Source organism: Acomys russatus, chromosome X (genome assembly GCF_903995435.1).
Source record: "Acomys russatus chromosome X, mAcoRus1.1, whole genome shotgun sequence".
NCBI classification, from domain to species: Eukaryota; Metazoa; Chordata; class Mammalia; order Rodentia; family Muridae; genus Acomys; species Acomys russatus.
Genome location: NC_067169.1, coordinates 113,740,359 through 113,766,034, shown reverse-complemented (window position 1 = coordinate 113,766,034; position 25,676 = coordinate 113,740,359). Strand labels below are relative to the sequence as shown.

General features: G+C 47.2%; 2 protein-coding genes across 2 annotated transcripts; one reads left to right on the top strand and one right to left on the bottom strand.

Annotated features, from left to right (window-relative positions):
* The first annotated feature begins 3,946 nt into the window (after positions 1-3,946).
* Positions 3,947-4,954, top strand: LOC127185483 (melanoma-associated antigen 10-like). Its single transcript, XM_051141927.1, has one exon. The coding sequence runs from the start codon at positions 3,947-3,949 to the stop codon at positions 4,952-4,954; it is 1,008 nt and encodes a 335-aa protein (XP_050997884.1).
* Positions 4,955-14,759: 9,805 nt separating this feature from the next.
* LOC127185481 (melanoma-associated antigen 10-like) lies at positions 14,760-15,749 on the bottom strand. The gene has a single exon (XM_051141926.1). It carries the CDS (start codon positions 15,747-15,749, stop codon positions 14,760-14,762), a length of 990 nt encoding a protein of 329 aa, XP_050997883.1.
* Positions 15,750-25,676: the final 9,927 nt, after the last annotated feature.

Below are 25,676 nucleotides of genomic sequence, written 5' to 3'. Positions count from 1 at the left end.
GGTCCTCAGGTAAAACAGCTTTGCCTCTGTTGTCAACTGGGCATAGAGTTGTGAGCTCTTACAGGAATCAGCCCCTTGCCAAGCCCCACTGTCATCCTGTGGGGACTGTATGGATGCCATTTTCAGAGGCTGCTCGTTGTGTGAGGGAAGCCTTGATCACTTTCTGACTCAAGTGTGAGCTGATGCAGGACTGCAGATGCCCTCCTCCATATAGACAGCCTCCAAGTACTCAGCTGACCCTTTTCATTGAGCTACGAGAAATAGGAGCTCTTATTCATAGCTCTGTTCCCGTGTCTCACTCTTATGTCTATACACATAGACTTGCAGGGCATAAAACATTTTCTTTCTGGAACTTCACGGCTTCTTTACTTTCAGAGCTACGGGAGTTCAGGATGGCTTACAGCATCTCCTTCTGTGTACATGGTCCCCAGATAATGCAGACTCATTAAAATGAGGGTCTTTCTTGGGAAAAATAGAAATGTACAAGTTGGTATTTCCTAGGGCTTGGGGGGTGAGGGCTTGATTGCTTTGAGTCAGCGTGGGAGGAGAGGATGGATTAATTGTAGAGGCTCCAAATCATTCAGCTTTATGTCTATTGTACCCATCTGCAGCATGAGGAGAGGCAATTTATAGGAATTAGCCTTTTCTGGTTTGTGCCCAATGAAATCTGGAAGTCAGGGTGTGGAGAGAGGTCTCAGAGGTTGAAAGCACTTTCTGTTCCTGCAGGTTCAATTCTAAGCCCCCACATGCTGGTTCACAACTTCCATTCCAGGAGATGTGTTGCACATAAAATACACATGCAGTCAAAACATTAATACACATGAATTTTTACAAAAGTATTCTGGGAGTCAATTGAACAAAGAGGATCAGCTGGGCTGTGTGGGAGGCCAGGGTGAGAACTTTCGTGTGCCTTCTGAAGCTCTGCTCCAGATGGAGGCACCCCAAATCACTCAACCCTGCCCATTTTGTCCCCAGTGAATGAAATGAGCCAAATCAAGAAGACTGAGCTTCAAGTTAGACAACATCCCAGCGTAAAGTAGGCAGTATAAGACCCACTACGGGATGAGGAGATTTTGGTATCGGATAGCCCCTGGAAGAGAGACCATTTTCTTTAAGAGTGCGTGCCCTGGTCGTTTATCATGCTTCAGTGGATGGTCACATTCCAAAGAATATTACATTACATTATATTACAAACTGGTCTCAATGGGTTAAAAAAATAGGACTACAAGCGTTAGTGTATATAGAATGAATTGGAACTATGAAGATTTAGGGGCAGGGTTGAATATGATTAAAATGCAATGTACAGATTTATCCAAGAGTTAATAAAATAGTTTTAAAAGACGATTGTGCTCTCCATACCCTCTCCAGATATTCTTGGAATCAAGGGGAGACTTTATGGTGAGGAACTCCAAATCCATACTCCTCTGTTGTTCATTCTGCATGAAATTGGGGGTGTGTGTGCTGGTAGGAATATGCCTCCATCCTCCAAAGCAACACTGATTTGGATAATTTTTCAGACGTAGTACGAGTGAAGAAGGCCTACGCACCATGAAGTGAGCCCAGGCTCCATATAGTAAGACTCTGAGGGCAAGTCGAAGAGCTGCTACATTAGATCACTCATCTGTGCATTGGTAAGTAGTCCTGCACTACATGTGGCTTGGCTGGTCAGGGGAGTGGCCTGCTTCCACTCCAATAGATCCAAGGTCAGAGGCTTTCTCTGAAGTCCACGGAAAAAAGGCGGTCTACAGACTAAAGAGGTCCTTGGACACATTAACAGTCAAGGTGAAATTCCAAGGACTGGCTGAGGAGGGCAAACCCCATATAGTCAGTCAGGCTGTACATAATCCAGCATTGCCATTGCTGTTGGTCCTGCTCTGGTAAGCCTTATGAAGCCCCACCCACAGGTATAGAGACATGTTTTATTATCATGTCTGTCTTCTCTCCAAGGAAGGTGAGCCTGTCCAGTGAAGGATATTATCAGAGCAGTGGAGGAGGCACATCAAGGTTGCCCTAGGAGGTTCTCAGCATTTGTAAGCAATCTAGGTGAGTTACCATAGTGACAACTAAAGGTGTGAAAAAGCACAGCTCTTCCCAAAAGAAGAGATATAATACCTAGCCTTCCCCACTAATGTTGCCAGAAGAGCCCTGGTTGTGTGGGTCCTGTGTCTGACTCTCCTGTATGCTTCATCATTCGTGCTGTTACTTCTTTGGGGGTGATGACTTTGTCCTAGGGGTGATTTCAGGTCAGTAGAAGGAACCACTTGTGAGCAGATGGAGGAGTCCCAGGATCAGCCACATCCCAGATGTGGACTTCAGCAGGCCCTGTGTGCCCATAGCACAGAAAGAAGGGCTGTACAACCTGCCCGGGTTCTGAGGACAACACTCAGAAACACCAAGGGTTATGCTGACTTCTCTCCCTTGGGCAGGATGGTGGGAGTCTTTGGTAGGGTGAGGTGTAATGTGTCATCTGGTCATAAGGAGAGATATCAGGAAGGACAAGTCTGATGAGTGACCCTCAGGTGGACTTAGGAAATCTCGACCTCAACAGAGATGAGCCCAGCAGCACAATCCATCCAGATGTGAAGGGACGTGGCACCAGCTCGGATATCAAGGAGGTTAGGAACTTGACCAGAGTGCGGACCCTAGTTAAAAACGGGTTCCCAGGAACCTGCAAGGTCCAGGTAAGGACCACCAATGGATGAGTGAAGGAAATCCCTGTCGTGGGCCCCACAAACACTCCTCACATACCTGATCCCCACAGTCCTGGGTAGGGCTGTCTGTCATTCCGAGGACCGTGTCTTGGTTGCAGATCAGTGGTTTCAGGGAGCTGAAAGACCTGGTAAAGGGGAGTTTGACTGGAGTCATCAGAGGGAAGATCTCAGGAGTGCCGGGACTCAAGGTGAGGACTAAAGGAGTCCCACCACCTAAACACGTGAGACGACCTGCCCTCCTGTCAGCTGTGTGAGAACCCAGGGAGCAGAGATGAATCCCCTCACCTCATGTCCTCTTCCCTTTGTCTCACAGAGATAGGCTCTTGGCTTAAAGAAACTAGCCTCAGACCATCAGAGGACGCCATTCAGTCCTTGCCATTTACCAAGGTGAGTGTCAGGCGCGTCACCCATTCCAGGACACGGGGAATACACTGAATCGGGCCACCTCTTGCAATTGAACCTGAACACATAAGAAGCGCTCTCAATCCTCTCTATTCTATGTCAGAGAGGTGACTACCCAAGAATCACCTACGGGCCAGCAGAAGCATGCTGTCCAGCCCTTGACAAGGGAAACCTGAGGGCCCAGAGTGAGCATAGAAGGCACCATGGAAGTTGAGTAGGTTATTCCCCACCGTCCACCTTTCCCTTCCTAGTTTAAAACTCAGTTTTCAACTAGCAGTTTGCAGCTTTGGAATGTTGTCAATATCTCCAGGGGATAAGTCTTGGCCTGAGACTGTCTTCAGTTCCTATACAAGGGCAAAGCCATGTAGCCTCAGAATTTTCAGGGAGGTACATACTGGAAGTGTATATCAAGGGTACCAACAGCCTAGATTATAGACACTCCACATTTTCTGGTCCCAAATATTTTGATGGCAGTTCGGAGGGCTTGAGCTCTGCGACTTGGCTGTACCCCAAATAGCTGGATCACTTTCTCTTTGGGGCTTTTATGGTTCTAGGGCTGCTAAGTTCTGAGGGCTCGAGCTCTGCAATTAGGCTGTGCCCCAAATAGCTGGGTCACTTTCTTTTTGTGGCTTTTACGGTTCTAGGGCTGCAAAGACTCCTTGTGACCCTAGAACATCACTTAAGAGAAATCAAATGACAGGACTTTTTGAGGGCTGTGAGAGAGTAGATGCCAGCAGAGTCCACTCTCCCCCTTTCTTTCCTCGCCAGGCCTGTGCATCCTCATTGCTGTGACTGGGACACTCTCCTGCCTACTGTTACCAAGGAAAGTCACAATGGACAATCCCCAGGATACTCATCACTCCAACCTCCCAGACTGTCCTCAGGCCCAATGGGAATTAGACAGTGCCCAGGCCACCATGGCTGCAGCAGGGGAGAAAGAAGTCACTATCTCAGAGGAGGTGTATAGTGGTGGAATACCAGGTTCTCCCCAGAGTCCTCAGAGAGCCCCCTCTCCCCCTGTGGAAGTGGAAATGGCTTCCATTCCTGGGCTCCCATCTGATGAGGCTTTCATGGAGCAAGTACAAGAGGTGCGAAACATACTGTCAATGTTGCACAGTGCACTGAACATAAAAACATATGACTTGGTGCACTTTCTGGTTTCCAAATATGAAATGAAGGAGCTCACTAGCAAGGGGGAGATGCTGGAAGCTATTGGCAGGGAATATGAGGACTACTACCCTCTGATCTTTAGTAAGGCCTCTGAGTGCTTAAAGCTGGTCTTTGGCATTGACATGATAGAAGTGGACCCTGTTGTCCATACCTATGCCCTTGCCATTGCCCTGGGGCTCACCTATGATGGGATGCACACTCCTGTCGAGGGCATGCCCAAGACAGGCCTCCTGATAGTTGTACTGGGTATCATTTTCATGCAGGGAAACCGGGTCCGTGAGGAGGTGATCTGGAACACACTAAAAAACATAGGGTTGCCCAATGAGAGCGATCCTTACCTATGTGAGGATCCCAGGAAGCTCATCTTTGGGGATTTTGTGCAGGAAGGGTACCTGGAATATAGGCAGGTGCCTGGTAGTGATCCTTCTTCCTATGAGTTCCTGTGGGGCCTAAGAGCCCACGTTGAAACCACCAAGATGAAAGTCTTGGAGTTTTTTGGCAGCATAACTAGGACTGATCCCAGAGAATACGCTGAGAAATACGCAGAGGCTTTGAGAGAGGAGATAAAGAGGACCCAGGCCTGGATCGCCGGGCGGATGGCACTTCTGGCTCTGACCCGCTCACGCTCTCGTGCACGGGCAGGTCAGTCATCCAGGTATCATGCCACTTGAGAACTGGTGGGAGGAGCTGGGAACCATTGTAGTTGTATTATTCTGTTTATGTGACTTGGGTTCTTGATATTCCAAAATGTTAACACTCTTACCAGAAGATCCATTGGTTTTAAGTCTTTAGTAATACATGTACTGTTGTTGTTCCGGGTTTGGAGAATTTTATTATTTTGAAAACAAGTGAGAAGGACTTAAGTCCTAATTTGTAACATGTCACAGATACCAGTGACATTGAAATTGGAATTTCCTGGACAATGGGAAAGAAAGTACTTGGCATTAATTTGAGCAAGAATAAATTTTTTTTATTGTCTTACAATGTTTAGTCTCACCTTCTTGTTAACTAATTAAAATCAAAACTAAAAAACTTGAGTGGAACTTCTTACCCCCAAACCTCCACTGAGTACCTATTCTTTGCAGAGTTCCTTATTAGCAGTGGGGCATGACAGAAGCCAGATCTCTCCTCACCCATGGAAAAGTAAGATAGAGCATAAGCCAGGGCTATGGTTTTCTGTACAGAGTGTAAGGACAGGATCTGCAGCCCTGTCGATACAGCTAGAGGTTCTTTCAGACCAGAAGCAGTAGAATAAGACGCTTGCAAAGGGGTCTTCTGGGGCAAGCAGCCCAGTGTCAGTACTGTATACCAAAGCAGTTTGAGAGTCATGTGGACATGGTAGCTCACAAGGTCTATAAGCCCTGATCCAGGGGATCTGATCCCAATGTCTGACCCTGGGGTTCAGGGACACGTGAGGTGCACAAGTAAACAACGCACCCGTTCACTTACGAGTAGCTATTAGCTGTTAAGTAAGTGAGAATCAAGCTATAATCCACAGGCCCAGAGAGGTTAGGCAAAGAGGAGGGCTCTCGGGGTGTGGTTGGGTCACATGGACCTCCCTGGGAAGGAGAAACAGAATACATCTTGCAGGTGGAGTCAGGGTAGGTGGGGACAGAAACAGGATGGGCGTAGAGGGAGGGATTACAGGGAGAGACAGCTGGAACTGGGGAGCATTTTGGAGGGTAGAAACCTAGTGCAGTGGAAACGTCCTGGAAACTACGAAGGTGGCTCCTAGTAATGGAGGATATGAAGTCTGAAGTGGCCATCTTTTGTAGCCAGGCAAAGCTTCCAGTGGTGGCACTGGGTTCCATTTGGCTGAGGTTTGGGTTTTTTGTTTGTTTGCTTGCTTGTTTTTGGCTTGGGGTTCCATGGAGATACCCAAACAAACCAGGCTGATGCTAGGACAGAGAGCTGCCTTCAGCAAACTGATAGTGGGGTCCCATTGCCAAGGACCACATCCTAGCAGAATGGCTAAGATAAAGAATTTCAAGTGACAGCACATGCTGTAAAGTATGTGGAGAAAGGGTAACACTCCTCTATTGCTGGTGAGAGTGCACATGGGAAAATCATTTTGCAAATCCATCTGGTGATTTCTCAGAAAATTGGGAATAGTGCAACTGCAAGACTCAGCCATACCACTACTGGGCATATACCTGAAAGGTGTTCCACCATACTACAAAGACATTTGCTCAACTATGTTCATAACAGCCTTAGTCATAATAGACAGAATCTAGAAATAACCCAGATGTCCATAAACTGAGGAACGAATAAAGAAACTGGTACCTTTACACAATGGAATATTACTCAGCTATTAAAAGCAAGGAAATACTGAAATCTGTAGGCAAATGGATGGATCTCATAGAGATCATGATGAGTTTGGTAACCCAGAACCAGAAAGATACACATGGTACATACTCACTTATAAGTGGATATTGGCCCAACATAGATGTCCTCTGAGTTATTCTACCCAGTGGGTATCAGGAACTCACTGCTGGACTCTGGGCAGAGTGCTGAAAGTGGTATGGAAGAATGAGGGCATGGAAGGATCCAGGATGTTCAGGAGCCCCACAAGGAGACCATCAAGACTGGCAAACTTGGACCCAGGGAAATTGTACAAAATGTTACACCAACCAAGGACAATACAGATAACCTAGGCCCCCTGTTCAAATCTAGCCAATGGACAACTCATTCTCCACAGTTGTGGGCAGAGCAGGAACTGCCTCTGACGTGAACTCTGATGCCCTCAATTTGATCACTTCTACTTGCTGTGGAGGCCTGGCAGCACACAGATGAAGGGGAAGTAAGCTATCCTAATGAGACCTAATAGCCTATGGTCACTGACCATATCATTGGGGATGTTTATTCTTCAAGCCAAATGGTATTTTAAAGATGTCAATGCTATTAAAAAGACTGTTTCCGTGTTTCTTGCATTGTATCCTATGTAACCCCATTATCTTAAGAAGGAAATCCATGCCATCTTAGTGAGTTTTCTTAAGATGTTCAAATGTCAGTACTTTAGGACAACCCTCTATCTCAGACAAGTAGCTGTGATCAATGTAGGTCAGCTGCCACAGCCACAGAATGGCTGGCTCCAGGTAATGCCAAGAACTCAGAAGCCACAGGACGAAGTCTGAGGCAGAAATACCATTGGAACCTATTTAAGAAAGATGTGCAAAGCTAGCCCTTCTCTGAAAAGGTGAAATAACTAGCCACAGGCATTCTACATTTAGTGTTCCAATCTCATGCAACTGAATACTACTTGGCACTGCTTATTGTGATGTCTTTATCATGACGATATCTTTAGCATGGCTCAGTTGTCAGTCATCACATGATGACTAATTCTATTACATAGTGTGGTTCAATGTAGCTCCACTGAGCATAGGAAATTATTTTCCAGTCCCCAGTAGGACCTAGGATATTTTCCAGGTCTTGCATACAGGACAGAGTTTTATGAACCACTACAGTGAATAAAAGATGTTGCTTATCCTGGATTATATATGAGTACATCAATCACGTAGGTAGGAGGACTTTGTGAAGGAGGTGGAGTGTCTGGATGGCTTCTGGTCCACTCATCCAACAGGCTTGCCCACAGAGACTTCATAACAGAAATGATGCTTAGAATTCTCAGTCCTAGCCTTGTACCCTGTACTTGCTTCTTTTCTTCCTCTATATTTTTCCCATTGTACTAGACTCTGGACACACGGCAGAGTGGCAGGGAGCCTGGAGATTCCCTAGATGGCTTTTGCCACATGGTTTCTATCTAGAGCCTTGAAACGCTCTTCACTCACTGAAGTCTTCCTGTCCTTTCTCTTACTTAGGCTTTTGGATATGGTTTTTACAGAATATATATTACTCAAAAATGTCACTCAAAAAAGCAGATGTTCTATTAAGATTTCAGGATTGAAACCCTCCTGTAAGTTTATGATAATATAAAGTAACCAATAATTTCTGAGTACAATTTTGGCAATATTTATTTAAAAACATACTTTTACTTTAGCCCAATGTCCATGTTATCTTCTTATTATAAAGGATGTATATTTATACAATAATTCATGTTACTAATGTGCACATAAGTTCTAATAATCAAATGGAAAGTGGTGAACAACCTCTCTGTCTACTTGGGTGAGATGGTTTGACTAATTATAGCACATAGATCTTTCCCTCCTACTGGGTTTTCTCATCTAGCTTTAATAGGAAAGGAGGTGCCTAGTCATACTGCAAGTTGATATACATGCCTGGTTGATCTCCATTGGAGTCTTGACCTATTCTGAAGGAAAACCGAGGAGGAATGGATGGAGGTGAGGAAGAGAGGAGGTAGGGAGAGGGACTTGGAGGAGAGAAGGGAGGGGAAACTGGCCGGGATATAAAAATTAAATAAACAAAAACTAGACATACACATTAAAAAATCATGGAACATTAATGCTTTAGAATTTCAGAATATGGTGACAAAACTGAAATACACATACCAATGCTATTATAGGTAAAAGTGCAACTTTTACAGTTTTGTAAGGCAACAATACTGCCTCCTGTCACTATTTCTGAGACAAGACTTGCCTTGACTTTTTATGAGTTCTGTAGCAGATGCTTTTCAATTTTTAAAATCTTTTTATTTTTTATCTTTTGGAATAGGATCATATATATCCAAGGCCATGTGGCCCAGGCTAGCCTAGAACTTCTGACCCTTCTTGCACTTCCCAATTGTTGGAATTACAGGCATTCACTACCATGCCCAGATTTAAGCAGATACTTTCAAGTCCTATATTATCCACCTCATTTGAAGGTATCATGTGAAAGCTAACAGGAAATGCCCAGCTTTTTCAGTCAATAGTAGTTTCCCTTACTGCCCTCTGCAATATCACCCATCCTATGGGAGACTGAGAATTTTCTCCTTCAGATGATTACTCACCTGTGAGTCTCACATGTTCCACATGACCCTTCTTACTGGAACACCTGAACAGGTGCATTAGTCACACTGACAGCCAGTTACTTCCTATGGGGCAGGCTCCAGACAGGACACAATGAAAGCATTGATGAAGCATGTTTTCCCTTCAAATTGGAGTCGGCATGTCTACCAGGGAAATTATTTTTTAACCTCCAAAGAAAATAGTAGGGTTTTTAGGAAATGAGGTTGAGTAGATGGTTGCTGCACATCTCTCACTTGAGGGGACGTTAGGGCCTGATCACACAAAGAGGCACATCCGTTTGCTTATATACCCAGTTCCCAGCTGCAAGTACGACACTCAGTCAAACTCTATTGCAGCCATAGACTACTTCCTGATCAATGAGATGCAGAATGGATAGGCTTCTGGGTAGAAATGACCAGATATATAAAATCAGTCTGGACCAAGTTTAGAAAGTATGTCCTTTACGAGGAGCCATGGCTTCCCACCGGGATGAGAGTGAGTTGTTGGAGAGTCAGGAGACTTCTGCAGGGAGAAACAATATTCAGTGTCCCAAGGAGGGTAAAATATCCTTTCTAGACACCATAGACAGCAAAGACAGACAAAAGCACAGTGTATAGAGTTGGAAAGACAGGCAAAGAGGCATGAACAGGAGATGGGATGCGCTATCATTCAACAGTGCCTTTACTCCGTTGGAAGTGTGCCTTGGCTCGCGAAGGATACATGCCATCCATTTCTCATCTTGAAAACCCTAAATATAGCTCTAATTCCTTGAGGTTGATTTATGAAGTATTAGTTGGCCAGGTAAGGTAATCCCAATATTTAGGAGACATGGGCAGGCAGATCTTTGTGAGTTCTAGGCCAGTCTGTTCTACAAATGGAGTCCAGGACAGCCAAGGCTACACATAGCAACCATGTCCGAAAAAATAGTATTAAATGGTGGACATTTTGTAGTAACCTTTTGAAAGTTCCTTTGCAAAGTTTCTAGTGTCTGTGTTCCTCATGTGTCAGGCAATTTCCTACCCCAAGGTGCTGAGAGGAAAGACCTGCATCTCCCAGGCCAGGGTAAAGTAGTGTCCATCTCTTAGCAGACAAGCAGTAGTTTGAGGTGTGCTTATACAGGGCTAAGGGATGCTTGGCTGTGACCCTTGGCTGCTGCTCAGAAACTTCCTGGAAACATCTGCAGAGGGCAGGGGCCCAGGAGAATGGAATCTCCTGCTTCCAGATACCTGACTAGTGTGAGGAGACACCACCAAGTCAGTAGCTATAGCCTTCTGCAGCCAGTATGCTGCGGGCACAAAACTGCGGCTGCTGTCCATGGAAGGGCAAGGCTGACCCAAGGGTGTGGAAGCCTGGGCCTCTGGAATAGTGCCAAGGGTTAGCTAGCATAGCATGTAGACTCTGGTCTCAACTTTAAAATGTTTATTCAGCACCATGAGATTTGTTTTATTGCAGTAAGAACTGAAACTGGCCCATTTTCAGAAAAATGGTGACTTTTTCAGTCTTTAGTGGCCCGTGAGTTCATGAACTTGTTTTGTTTTTGAGCATTGCACAGATTAAACACATGTTTCCTGAGTAGCTCTTCTCCTCCTCCACCGCCTCCCCTTCCTCCTCTTCCTCTCACTCCTCCTCTTCTTCCTCAGCTGGCTCTCTTAGGGAGATGGTTGAGAGGTCAGCTTTCATGATGGAATGGCAAGTGTTCTACATAGACATCATGTACCTGAGGTGTGCTGAGGAGCTACCTGCTGCAGGCACTGCCCCTTCGATCTTACCAGTAGCTAATGGAGAAACTGTCCCATGATCAGATGTGCCCTCTCTGCTCAGGCCACTTGTCTCCTGAGGTGGGCAGTTGTCATGGGCACTTACAGGGATGTTGCTCTTTTTCAGTGTACTAGAAGGCCCTGGGGAAAGGTTGCCTGCAGGTGTCTGTTTGTTGGGAACCCCCTGTTGGGACTTCATGCCATCTTTCTTGGCCTTATGTAACCTAGGGGAGTGGCTGGTAGGTAAAAGCCTCATCCATTTTTGGATGTGGCCCTGCACTTGCGAATGGAGATTGTGCCATGCTCACCACAGCCACATTAGTAGATTTGCTCCCCACAGTATTCCCCAGGAGCTCTGGCTTATACCTCTGGAAGTTGAAGTAGCCATAGATCTAAAACAAAATGGATTAGGCTAGCCAATTTGAAACGCAGCTATACTGACCACACCATGTTCTACTGGTCTTTTTTTGTGATGCAGAAAATGACAGAAGTGGCTGGCGAGGTGTGCTGTGCTGTGGCAGGACCCCAGTAAAGAGAAATGACTCATGTGTAAGGTGGTGACACATGTATGTGATGTAAACTGGCTTACACTTTTATTTCACTGTTAATCATTAAAGGAGGTAAGGAAAGGAAGGACAGGAACTCCAACAGATCAGGAACCTGGAGGAAGGAGCTGATGCAGAGGCCAAAGAAGAGTGCAGCTTTTTGGCTTGCCCCCTCTGGCTTTCTTAGCCTGCTTTCTCCTAGAACCCAGGACCACCACCACCCACAATTGATTTCCCCTACTCCACTAATCACTGATTAAGAAAAGGCCCTACAGGCATGCCTATATCCCAATCTTGTGGAGGCATTTTCTTTATTAAGGTTCCCTCCTCTCAGATGACTTAGCTTGTATCAAGTTGACATAAAACCAGCCATCACAGTCTGGTTCCTCAAACCACCATTGTCTCAGTTCCAACCTCTCTTTCAAAGTCTTCTGATAAGTTACAAATCTGTCCGAGAGACAAACTCCTTTTTTTGCCAACAAAACAGTCTCCCACTATCAGGGTTAATAAACATGGAACCAACAAATTATCCACCCAGTCAGTGTGTATTCCTAGCTATCTGGGAAGATAGAATGTATAGATTCCTAGGTGTCTAAATCTCAGCCCAATATGAGTATCTCAGACAATAGTGTACTGCACTCAGGGGAAAAGGGAAAGCTGTGGGAGGGGCAGGAGACTCCTGCAGGAACCTGCAATGCTCAGTGTTGCAGGAAGGACAGGGCAACCTTTCTAGTTTCTAGAGACAAGAGTAAAATCAGAAGAGATAGATGGGTGGATACAAGAGACATGACCTAGGAAAGAAGCAGTAATTAAGGGAAGTATTGAGACTTGGACAGAAACACCCACAAGTGGACACAGACAGTTCCCAAATTATGATTGATTCATGCGGTGACCTTTTTAAAATATTTATTATTTTTATTTCAAGTAACACATTTTGAAAAAATGTTAAATACTAAGTTTAGTTTTTGATAAATTCCACATTGTTTTCTGTGCACTTATTATTCAGTATGTAAATCACAGCTTAGCATACTTCTGGAAGCTTGGAGAAACAATTTGAAGTTGAATCTTACTCCAAAATTTATTTGCTATTTCTGTAAACTAACATTTTAAACATTTAAAATGGATTCTTTCTCATACAATACATCCTGAGCACAGTTTTCTCTCCCTACACTCCTCACAGCTCCACACACACCTCCCTTCTCTCCCAGTTCCCCTCCCTGCCCATTTTCTCTTCAGAAAAGAGCCGGCCTCCAAGAGACAACAAGAAAACAGGGTATCAAGGCTGGACAAGGGGAACCAATAGGAGGAAAAAGTCTCAAGAGAAGGCAAAATGAGTCAGAGACACACCCTCTCCCACTGTTAGAAGTCCCGCAAAAGCACCAAGCTAACCCCATAGTATATATGTGGAGGATCTGGTGCAGACCACATGCTTGCTGCTTCAGTCTCTGCAAAGCCTGCTTAGTTGATTTGATGGGTCATATTCTGATGGTGTCTTTCATCCTCTCTGACTTCTACAATCATCTTCCCTCCCCATCTTCCAGGGGGTCTCCAGAGTTTTTAGAGAAGGGGCCCAAATAGAGACTTTGGGGCTGGCTGTGGGTCTCTACATACCCTCTCCTATGCAAGCAGAGAAAGCCTCTTTGGTGATGATGATGGTGACAGCAAAAGGCAACAACCTATGAGTATACCAGACTATCATTAGGAATCATTTCATTGACTTGTTGCTGAACATCCAGGCAATGTAGGGTGTGGGCTCCCTCTCGTGTCATGGGCCTCAAGTTAAACTGAGCATTGGTTGGCCACTCCCACAAGTTTTCATTGCCAGTGCTCCTTGCAGTGCCCCAGGACACTTTGCAGGCAGGACAGATTGTAGGTTGAAGGGTTTGTGACTGAGTTCATGTCCAGGTTTCTCTTTCTGTAGCCCACAGTGTATCTTCCTACACCAAGACTAGAAAGTGGGAGTGGAGACTCCTTGCACTAGGTCAACTTCTCTACATGGAATGTGCTATGTGATGTCCTTGGCAATAGGAACCCACTATCAGTTTGCTGAAAGCAAATCTCTGTTCTAGCACCAGCCTGGACTGTTTGGGTATCTCCATGGAACCCCAAGCCAAAACAACTCAACCAAATGTAACCCAATCCCGCCCCTGGAAGCTTTGCCTGGCTACAAGATGGCCACTTCAGACTTCATATCCTCCATTTACTAGGAGTCACCTTTATAGGTTCCAGGACGTTTCCACTGAACTAGGTTTCTACCCTCCAAAATGCTCCCCAGTTCTAGCTGTCTCTCCCTGTAATCCCTCCCTCTATGCCCCTCCAGTTTCTGTCCTCACCTACCCTGACTCCACCTGCAAAATGTATTGTTTCTCCTTCTGTGACCCCACCACTTTACTTAGCCTCTCTGGGCCTGTGGATTACAGCTTGATTCTCATTTACTTAACAGCTAATAATCACTAATAAGTGAATGGGTGTTTTGTTTACCTGTGCACCTCACGTGTCCCTGAACTCCCGGGTCAGATATTGGGATCAGATCGATTGGATCAGGGCTTATAGACCTTGTGAGCTACCATGTCCACATGACTCTCAAACTGCTTTGGATTACAGTACTGACACTGGGCTGCTTGGCCCAGAAGACCCCTTTGCAAGCGTCTTATTCTACTGCTTCTGGTCTGAAAGAACCTCTAGCTGTATCGACAGGGCTGCGGATCCTGTCCTTACACTCTGTACAGAAAATGATAGCCCTGGCTTGTGCTCTATCTTACTTTTCCATGGGTAAGGAGAGATCTGGCTTCTGCCATGCCCCATTGCCAATACATTACCTTGCAAAGAATAGGTACCAGTGAAGGTTTAGGGGTAAGAAATTCCACTCAAGTTTTTTAGTTTTATTTTTAATTAGTTAACCAGAATGAGAGACTAATCGCTGTAAGACAATCAAAAAATAACAATTTTATTCTTGTTCAAATTAATGCCAAGTTCTTTCCCGTTGTCCAGGAAATTCCACTTTCAATGTCACTGGTATCTGTGACATGTTACGAACTAGGACTTCAGTCATTCTCACTTGTTTTCAAAATAATAAGAATCTCCAACCCCGAAGGAACAACAGTACATGTATTACTAAAGACTTAAAACTAGTGGATCTTCAACATTTTAGCATATCAAGAATCCAAGTTACATAAACAGAATAATAAAACTACAATGGTTCGCAGCTCCTCCCACCAGCTCTCAAATGATGGCTTGGTACCTGGATGACTGACTCTGCCTGACCTGACATTAGATGGGACCTGCCTGTGCACGAGAGCGTGAGCGGGTCAGAGCCAGAAGTGTCATCCGCCCGGCGATCCAGGCCTGGGTCCTTTTTATCTCCTCTCTCAAAGCCTCTGCATATTTCTCAGTGTATTCTCTGGGATCAGTCTGAGCTACGCTGCCAAAAAACCCCAAGACTTTCATCTTGGTGGTTTCGGCATAGGCTCTTGGGCCCCAGAGGAATTCATAGGAGGGAGGATCACTACCAGGCACCTGCCTGTATTCCAAGTACCCTTCCTGTACAAAATCCCCAAAGATGAGCTTCCTGGGATCCTCACATAGGTAAGAATCGCTCGCATTGGGCAACCCTACGTTTTTTAGCATGTTCCAGATCACCTCCTCACGGACCCGGTTTCCCTGCATGAAAATGATACCCAGTATAACTATCAGGAGGCCTGTCTTGGGCATGCCCTCGACAGGAGTGTGCATCCCATCATAGGTGAGCCCCAGGGCAATGGCAAGGGCATAGGTATGGACAACAGGATCCACTTCTATCATGTCAATGCCAAAGACCAGCTTTAAGCACTCAGAGGCCTTACTAAAGATCAGAGGGTAGTAGTCCTCATACTCCCTGCCAACAGCTTCCAGCATCTCCCCCTTGCTAGTGAGCTCCTTCATTTCATATTTGGAAACCAGAAAGTATACCAAGTCATACGCTTTTATGTTCAGTGCACTGTGCAACATTGACAGTGGGTTTTGCATGTCTTGTACTTGTTCCATGGACGCCTCATCAGATGGGAGCCCAGGAATGGAAGCCATTTCCACTTCCACAGGGGGAGAGGGGGCTCTCTGAGGACTCTGGGGAGAACCTGGTATTCCACCACTATACACCTCCTCTGAGATGGTGACTTCTTTCTCCCCTGCTGCAGCCATGGTGGCCTGGGCACTGTCTAATTCCCATTGGGCCTGAGGACAGTCTGGGAGGTTGGAGTGATGAGTATCCTGGGGATTGTCCATTGTGACTTTCCTTGGTAACAGTAGGCAGGAGAGTGTCCCAGTCACAGCAATGAGGATGCACAGGCCTGGCGAGGAAAGAAAGAGGGAGAGTGGACTCTGCTGGCATCCACTTTCTCACAGCCCTCAAAAAGTCCTGTTATTTGATTTCTCTTAAGGGATGCTCTAGGGTCATAAGGAGTCTTAGGAGTCCTAGAACCATAAAAGCACAAAATAAAAAGTGACCCAGCTATTTGGGGTACAGCCAAGTCACAGAGAATGAGCCCTCGGAACTACCATCAAAATATTTGGGACCAGAAAATGTGGAGTGTCTGTAATCTAGGCTGTTGGTACCCTTGATATACACTTCCAGTATGTACCTCCCTGAAAATTCTGAGGCTACATGGCTTTGCCCTTGTATAGGAACTGAAGACAGTCTCAGGCAAAGACTTTCATCTCCCACCCCCACCTGGAGATACTGACAACATTCCAAAGCTGCAAACTGCTAGTTGAAAACTGAGTTTTAAACTAGGAAAGGGAAAGGTGGACGGTGGGGAATAACCTACTCAACTTCCATGGTGCCTTCTATGCTCACTCTGGGCCCTCAGGTTTCCCTTGTCAAGGGCTGGACAGCATGCTTCTGCTGGCCCATAGGGGACTCTTGGGTAGTCACCTCTCTGACATAAAATAGAGGGGATTGAGAGCGCTTCTTATCTATTCAGGCTCAATTGCAAGAGGTGGCCCGATTCAGTGTATTCCGGGTGTCCTGGAATGGGTGATGCGCCTGACACTCACCTTGGTAAATGGCAAGGACTGAACGGCGTCCTCTGATGGTCTGAGGCTAGTTTCTTTAAGCCAAGAGCCTATCTCTGTGAGACAAAGGGAAGAGGACATGAGGTGAGGGGATTCATCTCTGCTCCCTGGGTTCTCACACAGCTGACAGGAGGGCAGGTCGTCTCACGTGTTTAGGTGGTGGGACTCCTTTAGTCCTCACCTTGAGTCCCGGCACTCCTGAGATCTTCCCTCTGATGACTCCAGTCAAACTCCCCTTCACCAGGTCTTTCAGCTCCCTGAAGCCACTGATCTGCAACCAAGACACGGTCCTCGGAATGACAGACAGCCCTACCCAGGACTGTGGGGATCAGGTATGTGAGGAGTGTTTGTGGGGCCCACGACAGGGATTTCCTTCACTCATCCATTGGTGGTCCTTACCTGGACCTTGCAGGTTCCTGGGAACCCGTTTTTAACTAGGGTCCGCACTCTGGTCAAGTTCCTTACCTCCTTGATATCCGAGCTGGTGCCACGTCCCTTCACATCTGGATGGATTGTGCTGCTGGGCTCATCTCTGTTGAGGTCGAGATTTCCTAAGTCCACCTGAGGGTCACTCATCGGACTTGTCCTTCCTGACATCTCTCCTTATGACCAGATGATACAATACACCTCACGCTGCCAAAGACTCCCACCTTCCTGCCCAAGGGAGAGAAGTCACCATGCCCCTTGGTGTTTCCGAGTGTTGACCGCAGAACACAGCCAGGCTGTACAGCCCTTCTTTCTGTGCTGTGGGCACACAGGGCCTGCCAAAGTACACATCTGGGATATGGCTGATCCTGGGACTCCTCCATCTGCTCACAAGTGGTTCCCTCTACTGACCTGAAATCACCCCTAGGACAAAGTCATAACCCCCAAAAAAGCCCCAACACCAATGATGAAGCATACAGGAGAGTCAGACACAGGACCCACACAACCAGGGCTCTTCTGGCAACATTAGTGGGGAAGGCTAGGTATTATATCTCTTCTTTTGGGAAGGGCTGTGCTTTTTCACACCTTTAGTTGTCACTATGGTAACTCACCTAGATTGCTTACAAATGCTGAGAACCTCCTAGGGCAACCTTGATGTGCCTCCTCCACTGCTCTGATAATATCCTTCACTGGACAGGCTCACCTTCCTTGGAGAGAAGACAGACATGATAATAAAACATGTCTCTATACCTGTGGGTGGGGCTTCATAAGGCTTACCAGAGCAGGACCAACAGCAATGGCAATGCTGGATTATGTACAGCCTGACTGACTATATGGGGTTTGCCCTCCTCAGCCAGTCCTTGGAATTTCACCTTGACTGTTAATGTGTCCAAGGACCTCTTTAGTCTGTAGACCGCCTTTTTTCCGTGGACTTCAGAGAAAGCCTCTGACCTTGGATCTATTGGAGTGGAAGCAGGCCACTCCCCTGACCAGCCAAGCCACATGTAGTGCAGGACTACTTACCAATGCACAGATGAGTGATCTAATGTAGCAGCTCTTCGACTTGCCCTCAGAGTCTTACTATATGGAGCCTGGGCTCACTTCATGGTGCGTAGGCCTTCTTCACTCGTACTACGTCTGAAAAATTATCCAAATCAGTGTTGCTTTGGAGGATGGAGGCATATTCCTACCAGCACACACACCCCCAATTTCATGCAGAATGAACAACAGAGGAGTATGGATTTGGAGTTCCTCACCATAAAGTCTCCCCTTGATTCCAAGAATATCTGGAGAGGGTATGGAGAGCACAATCGTCTTTTAAAACTATTTTATTAACTCTTGGATAAATCTGTACATTGCATTTTAATCATATTCAACCCTGCCCCTAAATCTTCATAGTTCCAATTCATTCTATATACACTAACGCTTGTAGTCCTATTTTTTTAACCCATTGAGACCAGTTTGTAATATAATGTAATGTAATATTCTTTGGAATGTGACCATCCACTGAAGCATGATAAACGACCAGGGCACGCACTCTTAAAGAAAATGGTCTCTCTTCCAGGGGCTATCCGATACCAAAATCTCCTCATCCCGTAGTGGGTCTTATACTGCCTACTTTACGCTGGGATGTTGTCTAACTTGAAGCTCAGTCTTCTTGATTTGGCTCATTTCATTCACTGGGGACAAAATGGGCAGGGTTGAGTGATTTGGGGTGCCTCCATCTGGAGCAGAGCTTCAGAAGGCACACGAAAGTTCTCACCCTGGCCTCCCACACAGCCCAGCTGATCCTCTTTGTTCAATTGACTCCCAGAATACTTTTGTAAAAATTCATGTGTATTAATGTTTTGACTGCATGTGTATTTTATGTGCAACACATCTCCTGGAATGGAAGTTGTGAACCAGCATGTGGGGGCTTAGAATTGAACCTGCAGGAACAGAAAGTGCTTTCAACCTCTGAGACCTCTCTCCACACCCTGACTTCCAGATTTCATTGGGCACAAACCAGAAAAGGCTAATTCCTATAAATTGCCTCTCCTCATGCTGCAGATGGGTACAATAGACATAAAGCTGAATGATTTGGAGCCTCTACAATTAATCCATCCTCTCCTCCCACGCTGACTCAAAGCAATCAAGCCCTCACCCCCCAAGCCCTAGGAAATACCAACTTGTACATTTCTATTTTTCCCAAGAAAGACCCTCATTTTAATGAGTCTGCATTATCTGGGGACCATGTACACAGAAGGAGATGCTGTAAGCCATCCTGAACTCCCGTAGCTCTGAAAGTAAAGAAGCCGTGAAGTTCCAGAAAGAAAATGTTTTATGCCCTGCAAGTCTATGTGTATAGACATAAGAGTGAGACACGGGAACAGAGCTATGAATAAGAGCTCCTATTTCTCGTAGCTCAATGAAAAGGGTCAGCTGAGTACTTGGAGGCTGTCTATATGGAGGAGGGCATCTGCAGTCCTGCATCAGCTCACACTTGAGTCAGAAAGTGATCAAGGCTTCCCTCACACAACGAGCAGCCTCTGAAAATGGCATCCATACAGTCCCCACAGGATGACAGTGGGGCTTGGCAAGGGGCTGATTCCTGTAAGAGCTCACAACTCTATGCCCAGTTGACAACAGAGGCAAAGCTGTTTTACCTGAGGACCCTCTATTGTGAAAGGGGCTTTGTATTCTACTCTGAGCTCTCTCTTGAACCCTGAAAGCTTAATAGGGGTATTGCCCATCCAGGAAAGTGAAAAATGGCTCAAAGTTAATCCCTGAGCACCTCGTATGCATGCGGAAGTATGGGAGGGCCTCATTCCCTCACGTGAGAACTGAGACCTTCTCTTACCTCCAAGAATGGCACAAAATGGATCTGAGTCCTCCAAGTTCCCCCTTGGTAACTCCTACAAACCAACCCAGTTTGCTGCAAGACTCTAGAAAGGATACACTGCTGCCTGATTATCTGACCCTGTCTATATGGGGTGTCTATCATCAGGAACCAAATCCCAGGTTTGATCTGGTCTTACAGATCCCCTCCTCTTCGGGGATCTCCTTAAGGGCTCTTATGCATTCCGTGCCAAGACAGGGAGGGAAACACGCTCATTCCTCCAAGTGGATCTGCTGAATTATCATTTGGATACCCACTAGGTCAGTGTTTCTTAACCTTCATAATGTTGAGACCCATAATGTTAATACTGTTCCCCATGTTGTGGTGACTTTGAACCATGAAATTATTTTTCTTGCTACTCCATAACTATAGTTTTGCTACTGTTACCAATCATAATATAAATATCTGATACACAGGATATCTGATATTCCACGCCGCCCCCCTTAAGGGGCAGAAGCCAGGCTGAGAACCACTGCTCTAGATAGAGTGGGGCCTTGGCAGTCCACCCTCTGGCTACACAGCCTGAATGCGAAGCCACCACCCAGGCTAACGGGACCTAGACAAATCACTTCTTGTTCACAGCGACTGACTACATAAAGGTCTGATTCCTGCAACCGGGCCCCTGTTTGGTGTAGACATATGACCACAGGGCACAGTTATAATACTCTGGGACACTTCCAGACTGGGAGTTCCCTAATCCACTCTCAGGTCTGACTTCCTCCCTGGAGGGGATGAAAAGCTCTTCCTGGTAACTTCTTAAATGACTCCTGTTCATAGTCCCCAAAGTTGGACCCACTTGATGCCCTGTTAACCAAAGGGCCAAAACTGCACTATTTTTGGTCCATATATTCTGAAAGAGACTTTTCTGCCCCACCCCTCCCCCTAATCTTAATCTCTCACCTAGACTCAGAAAGTATGGTGTGGCCTTCTCTGAATCTCAAAAATGGTGCTTAGTCCTGAAGTGCCCATATGCAGATGTAGAAGCTTGGATACAGGCTCATACCCAGAAGTCTGCCCAGATTTGGTTCAAGATTCTCAAAATGATACAAAGTAGCTAGGGTGTCTGGGCCTAACCATCTAGGAACTAGCTTTTTAAAATTATTTTCCTATTCTACCTTACATGTATATTATTACACATATATACAATAAACTACATACAGCAAGAAGAACCACAAAACAATCAGGAATTACAAAAATGTTACATTCATGGTGATTTGTCTATTTGAATTTGGCAACCTTGAAGACAACACCTTTCCTATCTTGGTGCATCTAAAATTCTGAATGGAAATCAATCTCTGTCACATCTCATCATTATCAACTTAAACCATCTATCTAGACCTAAAATCATCATAACCCCTCAACAACTAAGCTTCATCGTAAAACTAAACTATCTGGTCTTCTACCCCATCAGAGACTTGAGAAAGCACTCTCAGCTCCTATCTGTATTTAAAAATGTCCCATGGTCCCTCATTTCAGAGAACCTCTGAAAAGTGCCTTCAGTGTGTGTCTCCTCTGCACCCAGGATGTGGAAGGGTGCAGTGGGGCTATTTCCCACAAGTTGGCACTGAGGTGTGCTTTAAACTCAAGGACGCTTACAATAAGGCTGAGAGCCCTCCAGGTCCTCAGAAGCAGAAACTTGGGTACAGGCTCGCTCCACCACGTCAGCTGCCGCCAGGTCAGTGCAGGCCTGCCAAAAGGACACAAATCTAGTTTAACTGTCTGGGCCTGTCCATCCTGGATCCAGCTTCCATCATCGACTCCCCGGCTTTTGTCCCAACTAAAACCGGCACAGGGTCTCTGATTCCTTGGGAGCAAAATGGTGCGTATGTCAGAGTCACCGGAGAGGGAGGGGTAGGGGCTCATTCTGACACGTGGACCCCGGTTTGGTACAGCTCACATTATATAAGCTATAGTGTGCGTGCATGTAACCGTGTGTGCCTGTGTGTTTGGGGGGCGTGGTCTCTGTCCCAAGCCGACCTTCCGCAGGCCACTCTTAGGAGTGACTTCCACCCTTCAAGATATTCCATCTCTCCCTCACGGAAGGCCAGAAAGTGACAACTCAACACAGTCCCCCAAAATCAAGGGGCAAGGGGCTCGTTACCACAGGTGCACCCCCACTTGGAGCTAGGCCGCCTTCAGAGACGAAATGGTCATTTTTGTGGCTCTATCTATCCCAAAAGGTTTTGAACTCCACCCTAAACTCTCACCTCAACTGGCTGCTGCTGCCTCTGCTGCCCTCATTGCCTCTCACAAGAAATGGTCCCGGGTCCCCGCCCCTTCTGCCTCTCTTCAGGGAATCTCAAGAAATGGCGCTGAGTCCCCTCCCCTGCCCCTCTGGGAACCTCTCGAAATTGAGCCAAGTCTCCGTTGCTCTGGAATCTCAGGAAATGGCGCTGAGTCCCTGCTGCTCCGGGAATCTCACCAAACTGCGCCGAGTCCCCGCCCCTTCTGCCTCTCTCCCGGGAACCTCACAAAGGCGCCGAGTCCGAGTCCCTGAAGTTCTCGGAACCTCACGAAATGGTGCTGCTCTGTAGTCTCAGGAAATGGCGCTGAGTCCCCAGCACTCCCGGAATGTCACGAAGTGGCGCTGAGTCCCTGCCCACACCGCTCCCGGAACCTCACAAAATGGCGCCAAGGGCCGCCCCCAGAACCTCATGAATTGGCGCGGAGTCTCTGCCCCTCCCTCCCTCCCAACCCCACCCCCTGTCCACTCTGGGAACCTCAGGAAATGGCGCCGAGTCCCCGCCCCTGCCCCTCTGGGGAGCTCACGAAATGCTGCCGAGTCCTTCCCAACACCGCTCTGGGAACCTCACGAAATGGTGACGAGTCCCTGCTGCTCTGTAGTCTCAGGAAATCGCGCTGAGTCCCCACCACTCCGGGAATGTCACGAAGTGGCGCTGAGTCCCTGCCCACACCGCTCCCGGAACCTCACAAAATGGCGCCAAGGGCCGCCCCCAGAACCTCATGAATTGGCGCGGAGTCTCTGCCCCTCCCTCCCTCCCTCCCAACCCCACCCCCTGTCCGCTCTGGGAACCTCAGGAAATGGCGCCGAGTCCCCGCCCCTGCCCCTCTGTGGTCACGAAAAGCCGCCGAGTCCTTCCCAACACCGCTCTGGGAACCTCATGAAATGGTGAGGAGTCCCTGCTGCTCTGTAATCTCAGGAAAAGGCGCTGAGTCCCTGCCACTCCCTGAATGTCACGAAATGGCGCTGAGTCCCTGTCCACATTGCTCCCGGAACCTCACAAAATGGCGCCAAGGGCCGCCCCCAGAGCCTCATGAATTGGCGCGGAGTCTCTGCCCTTCCCTCCCTCCCAACCCCATCCCCCCCACCCCTGTCTGCTCTGGGAACCTCAGGAAATGGCGCCGAGTCCCCGCCCCTGCCCCTCTGGGGAGCTCACGAAATGCTGCCGAGTCTTTCCCAACACCGCTCTGGGAACCTCACGAAATGGTGACGAGTCCCTGCTGCTCTGAGTTCCTCCCGCTCTGGGAATCTCAGGAAATGGCGCCGAGGCCCCGCCCCTTAAGCCTCCCTTCTGGGAATCTCAAGAAATGGAGCCCAGTCCCCGCCCTAGGGCTCTGGAAATCTCAAGAAATGGCGCTGAGTCCCTGCCCCTGACCCTCTGGAACCTCATGAAATGTTGATGAGTCTCTGTTGCTCTGTAATCTCAGGAAATGATGCTGAGTGTGCTTAGCTCCTGAGTGCTCCCGGAATCTTAGGAAATGGCGAGCCGAGTCTCCGCCCCTTCTGTCTCCCTTCCGAGAATCTCATGAAGTGGTGTCGAGGCCCCTCTCCCACCGCTCTGGGAACCTCATGACATGTCTATGTCTAATGTCCTTGCTGCTCTGTAACCTCAGGAAGTGGTGCTGAGTCCGTGCAGCTCCGGGAATCTCACCAAATAGCACCAAGTCCCCGCCCCTTCTGCCTCCCTCCTGAGAACCTCACGAAATGGCGCTGAGTCCCTGCCCCCGCCGCCCCCCGCCCCCTCCTCTGTGGGTGGGACCCTGGGGAGGTGTACTTTCTCTCAAGTCAGCCCTGTGATGTCTTTAGCCGCAGGGAAGCTCACACAACATCTCTGAGGCTGCCACGTCTCCATAAATAGACAGCTGGGGCGGGGTCATTCCCACAAGACAGCACTGGGCTGTCCTTTAACCTCCAGGAACCTCACACCAGGCCCCCAAGGCAGGCACTCAAGTCCCCGGATATGGAAAGCTGGGTACCAGCTCACTCCAGCGAGTTGGTTCCCATTTGTTGAGGACTCCCCAAAGGACACACATCTAGCTTAACTGTCTTGGCCTGTATGTCCTCAATCCAGGTTCCATAACTGACTCCCCAGCTTTTATCTGGACTAAAACCAGCACATAGTCACTCATTTCTGGGAACCCCTGAAATGGTGTGCTGCCTATTGTCTGAGTCCCCAGAGAGTCCCCAGAAATTAAGGGGTAAGGAGCTCATTCCCACATGTGTACCCCACTTCATTCTAGGTAGACCACAGGGATGAAGCTGCATTCTTTGTGGAGCATTATGTTGGAAAGGAGCTTTTCTAGTCAATCCTAAACTCTTACCTGAACCCTGAAGGCTCCATGTGGCAGTCTGTATTTCAGAAACCTCCCGAAATGCTTCGGAGTTCCGCGAGTCCCCCACATGTGGAAGAATGCGGTGGGGCTCATTAGTACAAGTCAGTGCTGAGGCAGCCTCTAGTTTCTAGAAACCTCACAAAAGAGTTCTTCGTACCCCAAATCCTTCTACGCAGCTAAAAATGCTTGGGTATAGCTTCATTACCGCTCGTGCACCCGCATTTGGTGCAGGGCTCTCAAAAGGATACGAGGTAGCATGATTACCTACTCCCAGCTTCCCTCTTGACTAAAAAAGTCAAAACTTCTGAAGGCATCTGTGCTCAGAATCCATGGACAGGAAGGGGCAAGGGCTCATTTGCAAATATGAGCCTTCGTTTAGTGGAAGCCGCAGTCCTGGCCTATCCTATAATATTCTATGCAGATCAGAGCTTTGGCTTTCACAATCCCCTCTCAGGTCCTGCTTCATGCTGCAAGCAGGGCAGGCCTTTGTTCATCCCTAAGCATATAAAGCACGCACGGCCTTTGGTTCCTGGGTCCCAAGGGGGTAAAAGACTCAAAGGCCGATTCATACGTGTTGGCTGGCTTGGTCCACTGTTTCCCGCAGGAGTGTAGCTGTGGTGTTTAGGGACCCTCTGTCCAGAGTGGTACTTCACATGTGAACCTTCATGTTCTGCTTTAATTGTCTCTGCAAACCCTGAAAATTGTTCCATGAAAAAAGTCTACGGAAACGTCATGGGTAGGAATAGATTCCAATAATCACACCAAGCTTCCATGCTTTCCTTACACATTCAGTGATGGGGACAAGGGGTGCAGCAGCATTCTTTGGGACTCTCCCCTCTGAGTTTCAGCTTCTTTGACTATGAAAATAGGCTCTGGGAATCTTATAAAATGGCTCCAATCTCCCCCAAGTCCTTTCATGTGGATGGAAATGTATAAGAGTGGCTCATTTATATAAACTGGCTGTAGCACATGTAGAACACAGCTGGATGATCTAAGGCACTTCTTTCTAGAGTGGCATTTCTGTACAAACTTAGCTTTACCCTGAAATCTAAATAGGAATCAACATATTTTACACACACACACACACACACACACACACACACACACACACACACACACACCCTTCTTGGATCTAGCTGATGTTCTAGTTGAGAAAATTTTATAAGATCAAAATGGTGAATGTGTAGAGTGGATGAAATCCTGAGTGGATGTATGTTGCTTGAGATGATCACAGTCATAGCAAGGACTCCTCTGCCTCA

Coding starts and splice junctions, on each gene's coding strand:
- LOC127185483 (XM_051141927.1), top strand. CDS start 3,947: ATGGACAATCCCCAGGATACTCATCACTCCAACCTCCCAGACTGTCCT.
- LOC127185481 (XM_051141926.1), bottom strand. CDS start 15,749: ATGGACAATCCCCAGGATACTCATCACTCCAACCTCCCAGACTGTCCT.